This window comes from Suncus etruscus, chromosome 19 (assembly GCF_024139225.1).
Source record: "Suncus etruscus isolate mSunEtr1 chromosome 19, mSunEtr1.pri.cur, whole genome shotgun sequence".
Classification (NCBI taxonomy): domain Eukaryota; kingdom Metazoa; phylum Chordata; class Mammalia; order Eulipotyphla; family Soricidae; genus Suncus; species Suncus etruscus.
Genome location: NC_064866.1, coordinates 29,888,545 through 29,901,707, shown reverse-complemented (window position 1 = coordinate 29,901,707; position 13,163 = coordinate 29,888,545). Strand labels below are relative to the sequence as shown.

The 13,163-nt window shown below is 38.1% G+C and overlaps 1 protein-coding gene across 1 annotated transcript in view; it reads right to left on the bottom strand.

The window, feature by feature from the left end:
* CEPT1 (choline/ethanolamine phosphotransferase 1) overlaps positions 1 to 13,163 on the bottom strand; it is a 44,478-nt gene that overhangs the window by 27,246 nt on the left and 4,069 nt on the right. The window contains exons 2-4 of the mRNA XM_049765752.1: positions 9,604 to 10,012; positions 4,150 to 4,297; positions 2,343 to 2,484 (exon numbers count right to left, since the gene is read on the bottom strand). Of these exons, the coding sequence (XP_049621709.1) occupies positions 2,343 to 2,484; positions 4,150 to 4,297; positions 9,604 to 9,942 (629 nt within the window). The 5' untranslated portion in view covers positions 9,943 to 10,012. The remainder of the gene's footprint in view (positions 1 to 2,342; positions 2,485 to 4,149; positions 4,298 to 9,603; positions 10,013 to 13,163) is intronic.

Sequence of the window (13,163 nt, the reverse complement as noted above, 5' to 3'; positions counted from 1 at the left end):
CTAATCTATATGGTGTGCTCATACCAACAGAATGATAAAAGCAAAGTTGTTGTTTTTTTCATAAATTCTTAAATAGTAGAAAGAAACTCATGAAAAGAATAACATTTAATTAAGCTATAATAGAGGTGAAAATTGTCCCATATTTTCAAAAACAATCTGTTCTTGCCTGAAAATGCACTTTTTTTTTTTTTGGTTTTTGGGCAACACTTGGTGATGCTCAGGGGTTACGCCTGGCTATGCACTCAAAAATAGCTCCAGGCTTGGGGGACTATATGGGACACTGGGGGAAGGAACCCAGGTACATCCTGGGTCAGCCGCATACAAGGAAAAGCCCTACCACTGTGCTATTGCTCCAGTCACTAAAAATGCACTTTTATGTGTCAAAATATTAACAGTAAGGGGAAAGAATCAATTTATCAGAGGGAATGGAAGGCTATAAATGAGAAAGGACTACTGCTTTAATTTTAATTTTAAAATATTGGTTGGGAGGGACCACCGTGATAGTTCTGCAGGTAGATGCTAGTCTTTCAAATGCCCAACAGTGGTATTTTTTTTTTAATTACTTTACTTAAGCACTGTGGTTACAAAATTTTTCATTCTTGGGTTTCAGTCATACAATGTAAACCATACAATATCTTACAATGTACACCAGTTCACAGTTCACCCTTCCCATCACCTAAGTCTCCAGTTTCCCTCAGACCCCCTCACCCCTGCCTTGCTTTAGGGCAGGCAAATTCTTCCCCCCTTCTCTCTCTCCTCTCTCCTTTTTTTTTTTTTTTTTTTTTTTTTTGACACTGTGGTTTGCACTATTGTTAACAGAGGGGTGCCTTGCCTGTTTCTCCACTTTCAGTGCTGAATCCTTGTTCAGAGCAAACCATTCCAACTATCATTGCCCTAGCAGACTCTTCTCTACTTCTAGTTACACTTACCATTTTTTGTGGCCGAGGGGACAGAGTGGTGGCTTAAGTGGTAGTCTACCTTGCCCACGCTAGCCTAGGACAAACTGCAGTTCTATTCCCTGGCATCCCATATGGTCCCCCAAGCCAGGAGCGATTTCTGAGTACATAGCCAAGAATAACTCCTGAGCATCACCGAGTGTGGCCCCAAAACCAAAAAAAATCATTTTTGTGGCTGAGCTTTCTACCCTGGACTGAACCTCCTGTCTCTATTGTCTCTGGGCATTATTACCATACCATTCTTGTTTTTTCTTATATCCCATAAATAAGTGAGATTATTCTATGCCCATCCCTTTCTCTCTAGTTCATTCCATTCAGCATAATAGTCTCCATGTCCATCCACGTGTAAGCAAATTTCATGACTTCATTTTTCCTAATGGCTGCATAGTATTCCATTATGTAGATGTACCACCATTTCTTTAGTCACTCTTCTGTTCTCAGGCACCTGGGTTGTTTCCAGATTCTGGCTATTGTAAATAGTGCTGTACTGAACATAGGTGTGCAAAGGGCATTATTATATTGTGTTTTTGTATTCCTAGAGCATATCGCTAGGAGTAGTATTGCTGGAACATATGGAAGCTCAATTTCTAGCTTTTAGAGGTACGTTCATATTGTTTTCCAAAAAGGCTGGACCAGCGAATGAAGTCCTTTTCTCCCACATCCACACCAGCACTGGTTATTCTTGTTCTTTGTGATGTGATAGTCTCTGTAGTGTGAGATAATATCTCATTGTTGTTTTGATTTGCATCTTCCTGATGATTAGTGATGAGGAACATTTTCTTATGCCCCCTTTGGTCATCTGTATTTCTTCTTTGAGGAAGTGTCTGTTCATTTCTTCTTCCCATTTTCTGATGGAGGTAGATTTTTTTTCTTGTAAAGTTCTATCAGTACTTCGTATATTTTAGATGTTAGCCCCTTATTTGATGGATATTGGGTGAAAATTTCTTCCATGCCACGGGTATCCTTTATGTCCTAGTCACTATTTCCTTTAAGATACAGAAGTTTCTGAGTTTAATGTGGTCCCATTTATTTATCTCTGCTTTCACTTGCTTGGTCAGTGCCAGCCATGGTTTGATCCCTGATATTCCATATCATCCCCAAACCCTATCAGGAATGATCCCTGAATGTAAAGCCAGGAGGAAGCCCTAAGCATCACTGAATGTATTCCCAACATAATACCCCCTATACCCTCAAAATTTTTTTTTGGTTAGGAGATTCAGGTATTTCCTTTTAAAGAGTGATAGGAGAAAACATGACAGTGATTATGAGTAATGTTTTAAACTTATTAACTAGTTTAGTGCTTGATCAATTCCTCATACTCAATACCAAAAACAAAATTCTACATATTTGAAAGAGTAAACATAATTATCATTAAGTGCTACTTACATTCCAAATCGCAAGGTTCCAGAAACATACGTTTGCCAGTGTGCACAATAGAACATAAAAGTGCCAGCAAAACAACAAAAAAACATCCAGTCAGGGTTTGTTCCCAATTGTACTGCAATACATGTTCCAAGAACCACAAAAACTGCAAAAGAAACATCACAATGAAAAAGCTACAATTGTAGAAACAAAATTTAGCTTAGTTGAAAATAATTTGGGGGGGGGGAGGGTTGGTTATTTGGTCATACCTGGCAGTACTCAGAGGTTACTCCTGGCAGGCATCCATATGGAATGCCAGGATCAAAGCCGGGTTTATCATGGGTCGGCTTTGTGCAAGGCAAATGTCCTACCATTGTGCTATCACTCTGGCCCCTAAAAATGATTATATTTTTTTTATTTCCCCCCTCTCTAAAAATGATTTTAGATGTGGCAAAAGATTTGCTATAAATGTAAAATCAATTGATCATTACTTGTGGTAATAGGAAAGTAGAATATGATTTTCAAATTATCTTTATTTATAATTTCAACCTCTTCTTTCTTTCTACCATTTAGTGAAACCAAAGGTCTTGAAAACTGAAAATATTTCAGCATTTTTTGGAGAAAATTCTCTTATCCTAGTGATAGCATAATAATAAGCAATAAAATTTACAAGGCAGACTCAAAAAGAAAAAAATAAAAACCAAGGTAATTCGCAAAGAAATTCATTAGTCATAGATTAAGAGTTATCTCTTCTCATTCAATGGATATCAATATAAAACTCTGACATTCAATGAAATTTGAATACTGGGGATGGGTGGTTTGGGGGGAGAGCACAAGTGAAATGTATTGAGGTCGTGGACCCCCACCCAACAACCCCAGTATTCCTTCTTTCTACTTGCTCCCAAAAATTTGGGAATTTAAAAATATTACAAATATATATCTATATTCATTTTTTGTTTTGTTTTGTTTGTTTGTTTCTGGGTCACACACAGTGGCGTTCAGGCGTTACTCCTGGCCCTGTGCTCAGGAATTGCTCCTGGCTCCAGGGACCATACGGATGCTGGGATTCGAACCACAGTTCATCCTGGATCGGCTGTGTGCAAGGTAAACACCCTACTGCTGTGCTATCTCTCCGGCCCCACATATCTATATTCTGACTACAGTACTCATCTACTAATAAATATTAGTATATTGTTTTAGTTTTTATCTAAACCCATTTATTGTAGTTATATTTATAATTAAGTTCACAGATATTTTTACTTATTATATTCTTGGGTTTTTTTTGTTTGTTTTTTTTGGGTCACACTCAGCAGGTTACTCCTGGCTCTCAGAAATCACCCCTAGAAGGCTTGGGGGACTATATGGGATGCCGGGATTCGAACCACCATTCTTCCACATGCAAGGCAAACGCCTTACCTCCATGCTATTTCTCCGACCCCATATATATTCTTGTTTTTTATGGTGCCACAGATCACCTAGCATCTCATAACATGGAAGGTAATACAACATAATTTTATGAATAAATCTGTATTTTTGTGATACCAGGAGCCTGAATGTAGTACCTCACACAGGCAAGGGAATCACTCTACTGGTAAACTACAAATCTGGCCCCCTTCAAAAAACTAATGCTCTCTTTTGAATTGAACTGAGGGTCTTGTATGTGTAAGTTACACATCTGTCCAATACAGTCTTTATTATTTTTATTATGATAAACTTAAAATCACTTATCTGATCATTATTCTAATACTACAGACCTCTCTTGTTTATCTAGCATTGTTTATCACATTCCATGTTTCACTGTTAATCATTAATATTAAAAAGTCAATAATACCTGTTGATAGTGAATCACAACCATGATCAAAAAGTTCTCCCAAAGGAGAACTACTATTGGTTCTTCTTGCCTGCTTCCCATCTATAGCATCCAAAGACTGGTAAATGAAAAGGCCACACGCACAGGCAATATATGCCCACAGAGGTGCCTGTGAAGTAAAAGGTAAGAATACTGAGACACATTAACTGCTATAGGTAGCTAATATATTTCTGCTTCTATATTTTTTCTTCTTCAGAGAAGCATTATTGCTTCGAAGTTATGAGAGAGAAGATCCAAGCACTAGATAATGAAAAACTTTTTGAAACAAATCGTATTTGTTTTATAATAAGAATTACATTTTCTGCTCTGCAGGTGCTCAGGCAGATGTTGCACAACTTTTATTTTATGAAAATAACTGAAATTCCATGAGAGTAAATACAAAGATCACTCCTAATACATAGTCTCTATGAATCAATATTTTTCAAAAATCAGCATTTTTCTTAATTATAACTTCAAGGTAACTGCAGAAAAAAAAATCAAACTAGACTCATGTCAAAAGCATAAACCATGTTACACAGATTTCTCTATTACAGCTCTTCATATCATTAGTGCCTATTGTGAATATTCAAGACAGGATACAATATGAATCATTTTCAAGTCAATTTGAGCATGTAACTTATTTTCAAACACACCACCTCTTCAGCATTCCATGGATCAAGAGGGGAATGATGGCCTAGGACAGAGTGCCAGAATGTTGTTTTTCAGATACTCATGTTCACTTTCTGGGGAGGGGAACATCCATACCTAGCAGCGCTAAGGTGATCATATACAGTGCAGGGGACTGAAATGAGGTCCATCACATACAAGTTAAGTGTCCAAATACTATCTCCCTACAATGGTCACATTTTTACAGCAACATTTTTTTTCTTTCCACAGAGAAACTTAATCAGGTCATTAGTACTCAATTTAAATATTAGATATCTAAAAAAGAAGAGCTTATTATTCTATTGGTTTATTCTTTTTAAGAATGGATGCTCAGGATGTAAAAAAACTTCATAATTACAAGATATTTCCCAAATACTGGCTATTAAGTTGAGCTGTGAATCTGAAATGCAGAAAGTTACATATTAAGAAAATTGAGAGATGTAAATAATGTTGTTTATTTCAAATTGCAGGATCCAAATTATAGGATCTACTTATTTAGTTAAAGATAAGGATCTTCTCAAACTTTTCCTGAAGTTCACATTTTAGGACACTGAAGCTGTCAAAAGAACCATGGTGTATATGTTCCTTAAGTCAAACTTACAAATCCTGAAAGCAGAACTTGTGATTGCATAACATACTTTATATGTAACCACTGTGGGTAGTGATTAATCTTGTGTGATTAAGAAAACCATCTTGGAGAGGTAGTACAACAGGTAGGGAGTTTGCCTTGCATGTGGCAGACTCAGTTTGAACTCCAGCATGATGTCTGTCCCCTGAGCCCGCCAGGAGTGATCCCTGAGTGCAGAGACAGCAGTAAGTCCTGACCACCACTGGGTGTGGACCTCAAAAAAAAAAAAAAAACCAACAAAACAAAACAAAAAACTAGAACCCCACCTTTTAGATTTTGGGCCTGTTGCTTTCTGCTCCTAAAGAATTCAGTAAATTTCCAAAGCTGCATTGTCCTATATAGCAGACATTAGCCCTGTGGCCACTGTCTTTAAATTTTTAAGATCATACCAAAGTAAAATTCATTTGCTCAGCTGCAAAGACATAGATAGTCAGATGTAGCTGGACCACATACACACAGAACCCTACCTACAGAGAGAACTCCATTAGATAATAGGTCTTTTTATTTTTTTTCTTTTTGGGCCATACCTGACAATACTTAGAGGTTACTCCTGGCTACATTACATTCAGAAATTACTTTGGGCAGGGTCACTGGACCATATGTGATGCTGGGATTAAACCCAATTCAGCCACATGCAAGGCAAATAAATGTCCTGTGTGTTGTGCTCTCACTCTGGCCATATTCTTTTATGGAACAGAACACAAGGTATTTCATTGACCTTAAATTTAAGACTGCTATAGGTCAGAGTGTTACTCTGCACTATAGGCAACTTCAACTTTTAGTAAAAAAAAAAAAAAGATACTATCTTAGGAAATAGCAAGATGGAAATTATATATATAAGATCCAAGCCTTTTTATATTTGAGTTTTTCTCCCGGTGAATCTGTACAATTCTAAAACTAGTATATATTTTTCTCTTGTTCCCATGATTTCACAACTCTCAGTGGTATTTTCAAAATGTTTTCTTAAGGACAAGTTTGATCTCAGCTAGGTTAAGAACTTGGGAGGCTAATGAAAGAATTTACATATTGGACAGGAAGTCAGGTGGGTGGGGAAGAACTAGCTTAAGCAAATAATTTTATCAGAATGTGATAATTCATTAAGTTGCAAAACTTTACAGTGGTACTATTTATTCTACTTTGTGTGGTACCCTCCAAGTAGTGCTCAGGAGATTCTGAGAATTCCCCTCTCCTCTTCATCCACTTCTCCACTCCCTACCCCTCCAAATTCTCAGCCAATGAGGTTATCAGTTTCACACAAGGGTGATGAGAGGTTGCAGCATTGCAAGGACAAGACTTGTGATGTTTGGGCCCAACAGCACCAGGATTAAACCTGAGCCAAAAGGCAATAGAGGTTATAATGTTGTGCCAAGTATTTACAGTAGGCTGCATGAATGGCATGTGCCTTAAACTCCCTTATGCTATCTCTCTGGCCCCAAATAAAAGTATTTTTATTTGAATCAAATAAAGTAGTAAACATCTTAGAAACAAAGGGTGTTTTTTTCTGAACTTCTGAAGCAGATCTGATCATTTACATAAACACGAATGTATATATACATTAGTACAAGTGTCTCAAAGAATACATAAAAATTGTTAAGTATTCTATATGTCTGAATGAAGAGATAGTGAAGGGTTAAGGAGTTAAGGTGCTTGCTGTATGCAACACATCCTGGTTTGATCTCCAGCACTACATAAGGTTTCCATGCTACACCAAGAGTGATCCCTAAGTACAGAGCCAGGAACCCTGACCAACACTGGCTTTGGCACCTAAAACTCACACAAATAGCAACAAAAAAATTGCATATGAAAGGATGAATTCAAGAAAGGAAGTCAGGTTTTAAAAAAGCAGAAGGGGCCTGAGCATTAGTACAGGGCCTCATACATATGAAATGTCCTCTCCTCCCTACACCCCACCCCTCACCAGTATTCCATGTTCAATCAAGGCCAAAGCTATCCATTGACTAAGAGAAGATAACTCTTAATCTGTGACTATTGGGTTTCTTTGTGAGTTACTGTGGTTTTTCTTTTTTTCTTTTTGAGTCTGACTTGTTAATTTTATAAATTTCCCAAGGAGAGTTCACTAATTCTGGGGTTGCCCCAACAATTTCAAATCACTCAACAATAAGTATTATAAATAATATGGTCTCTGTAAACTCTTTTTAAACAGGGGGCCAGTTCACTGTCCCTCAGACCATTGGAGGGTCTGACGATAGTAAAAACAAAACTTATGAACGAATTCTTATGCACACTGCATATATCTTATTTTGCAATGAAGAAACAAAACAGATACAAATACGATATGTGGCCCGCGGGCCATAGTTTGAGGACCACTGCTCTAAAGAGTTCAATAAATACCTACTAATAGCTGAGAGATCTTTGGACCTGCTCTTTCGAATTCCCATTCTGAAACTAGCTCAAGATTACTGGAGAGCTTCCAGAGAGAATATATCAGTTTTCTATTGTTCAACTATATTTTTAAAGGCCTGTGAGATTTGGGAAAATTACTCTAGAAATAATTACTTAGTTTCCCAAATAAGCTTCAGAGGTGATTCTGAAATATAATAAATCAAAGGACATATAAAAAAAAAAAAACACTCTAAGACAGGGACCACAGAGAAAGCTCAATGGGTTAAAATGCATGTTTGCAGAGGCCCAGGTTCATCCCTGGTACTATATGGTCCCCATGGCATTGCCAGGAGTAACCCCGCACTCAGTAGGGTACAACTCCTGAACACCACTGGGAATGGCACTTCCAACCCTTACTTCTTATCTCCCCATCTGAAGACAGAGATGCTAGGATGTGATTCAGTGGTGGCATACTTGCAAGTGTGAAGCTACAATTTGATCCCTGGTACTGCTCCATAGCACCAAGTATAATTCTGGCTCTTCTCCCAGCACTACAACAAAGTGTGTTTGACTTGCAATGATAACCACTGCAATGATAAACTTAAGAATCACACCTGGCAAGCTTGGGGCCCTATGGGATGCCAGAGAGAGAACCTGGATTGGTTGTGTACATGGCAAGAGTCTTAAACACTCTCTGCCCCTTATTTCTTCAATCTTAAACAAGACAAGGAATGTTGTAACCATAATTTCATTTAGCCCACAGTCAATTCTGACCTCTTTCTTTGAGAACCATCTTCTATCTCCTGATTATTTTGATTAATTACTAATTATTCTGATTATATAGATATAACAAATAACTCTTTTGTACATAACTTCAGGGACTAGAGATATTGCCTTATATGTAGATGACCCAGGTTTGATTCCCAGAATCCCATCTGGTCCCTTAAGCACTGCCAGGAATAATTCCTGAGTAACCAAGAGTAATTCCTAAGCATTGCTGGGTGTAGCTTATAAAAAAAAAAAGAAGAAGAAGAAAGAAAAGGTTCTAGTTTAAATGTTGGTTTTAAGTAATGAGTAGCAGAGAGAAAAAAGGTAACAGCAGTAGAGAAACTTGTATTTGAGAAGGCCCTGGAGAGTCTTTGTAAGCAATACCATGCTTCATTTCTTTAATGGCAACAAAAGCAAGACACAAAACACAAAATAGTATGAATTTTTTCTCATATTAATTCCTTAGTTTTTGTTAGAATAATAGAATAAAATCTGAGGTCCATCAGCTATGTGTGTTTATAGAAGAGAAAAGGTATATTCAACAATTTTCACTGAGAAGGAGAGAAAACTAACTTTCATAAGACTGGTTTCTTGCTGGTCATCTCATTATTTATTTACTATTGACTGAAACTTCATTCAGCCATTAAAAATAGAATAAAACTTTCATAAAGAACTCAGAGTTTTTTAATTTTTGAGCCACACCTGGTGATGCTCAGGGGCTACTCCTGGCTATGTGCTCAGAAATCGCTCCTGGCTTAGGGGACCAAACAGGATGCTGGGGGATCTGAATGCAGTCCATCCTGGGTCAGCCATGTGCAAGGCAAATGCCCTACTACAGTGCCACCACTCCGGCCCCTATAACATGTTAATCTGCGGTTTGGAGGGGCCACTCAGTGGTGTCAGGATCACTTCTTGTAGGACTTGTGGAACTATGTGAGATGCCAGGGATTGAAGCAAGGTTTGCCACATGCAAGCAACAGCTATACTAAACTCCAGCCTATTTCTATTTGTTGTTAAGAAATTCCTCTTACCTGCTCTGTAGCTGTGGGGCAGTAGAAGACTAATAAAACAGTTGTACAGATGTTTATCGACAATCCAATGATGGTGATAAGATTTGGGGCAATCCAAGAGGGAACTCTTCCAACTAGCCATTCCCAATACCCTTGCATTAAGGGTTCAAGTAGGGACCGTCCAGCACTCTGGTATCTGTGTTCTTCCAGCCGCTTTAGTTGGTGTCTTGACAGTGGTGGTGTAGGTAACTGAAACAACTTGTTTAATATACAGCCCGGAGTACTCATATGCCCGAAGCCCATAGAGGACTCCGGGTGAGTCTCTCCACCTCGTTTCCTTGTTGACCGATGCCCACTCATGGATCTTGGTTTCTTTTATTTGGAGAGAATAACAGATCTAGTTTTACAGCTGTTTATAATTGATAGTTATCTGCAAAAGAGATAATACTTTGTTAATCACTATACAATATTAAACTTAAAACAACCCATAAAATGGAAATAAGTCAATACATATATATAACAGGAATGACAAAACCAGAGATCAGTTTTTAGTTCTATTTCTATTAATAGTAAAAACCAAGAGATGTCATACAACTTTCCATTAAATAAAACAGTAAGGATTTTAGTATTTTCAGGTAGACTCCCTTCAAAGCTCAGGCTCTTTATTTTTTCTTTCAGTAATGAAATAATTTCATATGGTCTAGTCAAATCTGACTAAAAAATTAGTAATATTAGAGAAAGGGCTACTTACTAAGCAATAAAAAAACACATTTTTGTTGTGGTGGTTTTATTTTTGTTTTGTTTTTGGACCATACCCAGTGTTGCTGCTGGGCTTGGGGGTAGGACCATATGGGGTGCCGGGGATCGAATACAGGTGAGCAGTGTGCAAGGCAAATCTCTACTTGCTGTACCATCATTCTTGCCCCTAAACATATTTTTTAAATATTAACTCATCTAGTCCTCACAAAAACCCTATAAATTAAGAACTATCAACTGATTCTCTTTACTGAAAGAAACTAAAGTATAAGGAGACCAATTATGCTCATTATAGCTAACAACTAAGATGATAAAGTACATGGTTTCTGTCCATGCTACACTAAAACAATGTATTACTAATAGAAAAAGATATAGATGTTATTTCAGGTAAAGGTAAATAGCAATAAAAAATTAATTTTGGGGGTGGGGGAAAAATAAAAAAATAAATTTTTAGGGACTGGAGCAGTGGCGCTAGGAGGTTAAGGCGTCTACCTTGCGCTAGTTTAGGACGGACAGCGGTTCAATCCCGGCATCCCATATGGTCCCCCAAACCAGGGACAATTTCTGAGCGCATAGCCAGGAGTAACCCCTGAGCATCAAATGAGTGTGGCCCCCCCTAAAATATTAATTTTGAGGGGCTGGAGTGATCGTACAGCAGCTAGGGCTCTTGCCTAGCATGCAGGTGACCTGGTTTTAATCCCTGGTATCCCATATAGTCGCCCAAGTCCACCAGGAGTGATCCCTGAACACAGAGCCAGGAGTAAGCTCTGAGCACTCTTCATTGTGACCCAAAAAGAAAAAAAAAATTAATTTTGAGTGTACAGTATACATTAGCAAAGACAGCAAATAAACTGACACAGTAAAGAAGTTTAGATGCAGTGAGGACTGAGAGTTTGATCTATCAAGTACTTGTATTTAATACAAAGAGATTAGGGATAATGACTGTTTAAGTGGCTTAAAATAATGATAGTAATAATACAGTGGTCAAAGCACTTGCTTTCTCTTTACTATGCTCAGGAAGGTTGTGCTGAGGGGTCATATGTGGAGCTGAAGATCAAACCAGACCAGAGTCCATTCTATTCGAGGCAAGTGCTTTAACCCTTGTACTCTCCAGCTTGAAAAGCAACTTTTAAGTAAGTATACTTTATTATTTCTTTTCGTTTGGGGGCCACACCCAGTGGTATCTGGGTGTTCCAGGGCAGGCTAGGGCTGGAAGGGGGGGGTGTGTAAAAGAACCACATGTGGTGCCAGGGATCAAACCAGATCCACCATAAGGCAACTGCCTTACCCACTGTACTGTCCACCTCAAAAATAGAGATCTTTGGAGCTGGAGAGATAGCACAGCGGTATTTGCCTTGCAAGCAGCTAACCCAGAATCTAAGGTGGTTAGTTCGGATCCCGGTGTCCCATATGGTCCCCCGTGCCTGCCAGGAGCTATTTCTGAGCAGATAGCCAGGAGTAACCCCGAGCACCCTGGGTGTGGCCCAAAAACCAAAATAAAATTAAATAAAGATCTTTTAGCTAAAACCAAAACAATTTAGTGAAAAATGAACATTTCAAGCTTAAAAACTTAAGTTTAATATGGCTAGAAAGTAGATATTCTTGTATAACGAGAAGGGATTATATACACTGAGAGAACGAAACGAATAAATAAACTGTGGGAAACTCACTATGAGCAGAAGAAAAAGAAGCCATAGGATTAAAAAGAGAAGAAAATAAAAGAAATATAAGTATGTTTGTGTGTGTAAAATACCAGAACTAAAAGGGTAATAGCCTTAAACAGGTACTTTGATATCTCTCCACAGAAAGCTATTAAGAATCGCTTTTAAGAATAAAATTCCCAGAAATGCTGTACTCTGGGAATACAGACGGTGATATAGTATTTAGGACACTTAAACAATGGACCTACTTAAATTAACATGCCCAGAACTTCTTACCTTTGTTTCCATTAACTTCAAATTCTAAAATTTCACTGTCATCATGATCTATAGTAGAATTCCCTCAATCTGGGCCAATCTATATAGTTTATAATTAATTTAGATATAGTCACAGTGAGGGGCTATAGTGCTAATACAGAGGGTAGTGACTTTGCATGCAGCTGACTGGATTAGAGTCCTGGAGCAGGGGTCCTCAAACTTTTTAAATAGGGGGCCAGTTCACTGTCCTTCAGACTGTTGGAGGGCCAGATTATAATAAAAACAGAAATTATGAACAAATTTCTATGCACACTGCATATATCTTATTTAGAAGTGAAAAAACAAAATGGGAATAAATACAATATGTGGCCCACGGGCCGTAGTTTGAGGACCATTGTCCTGGAGTCTTGCCAGAATTCTGAGCACAGATCTAGGAGTAAGCCCTGAACATCATTTGGTGTGACATATAAAGCCAAAAAAAAGAAAAAGGAAAAGAAATATTCATTGTGAATTTAATAATCTTTCTTTTTTTTTTTTTTGTTTGGGGGCCACACCCAACAGCACTCAGAGATTACTCCTGGCTCTGCGCTCAGAAGTCGCTATGGTAGGCTCGGAGGACCATATGGGATGCCAGGAACGGAACCCACGTCTTCGGTTGTGTACAAAGCAAACACCCTAACACTGTGCTATTGCTCCAGCCTCAGGTTAATCATCCTACATTATTATGAGCTATAGTCAGTGACTTAGTGAGCTACAGCCAACTTTCATGGAATTCCATTTAAGCCAACTAATTTAATAAATCGATTTATAGTTTTTACTGTAGTGTTCCATTTTCCTAGACTGGGGGTGGGGGAAATTTGACATCTTGAGAGTGCTGGTTGCTTTTGGCACTAAATAGCTAGAAGCAAC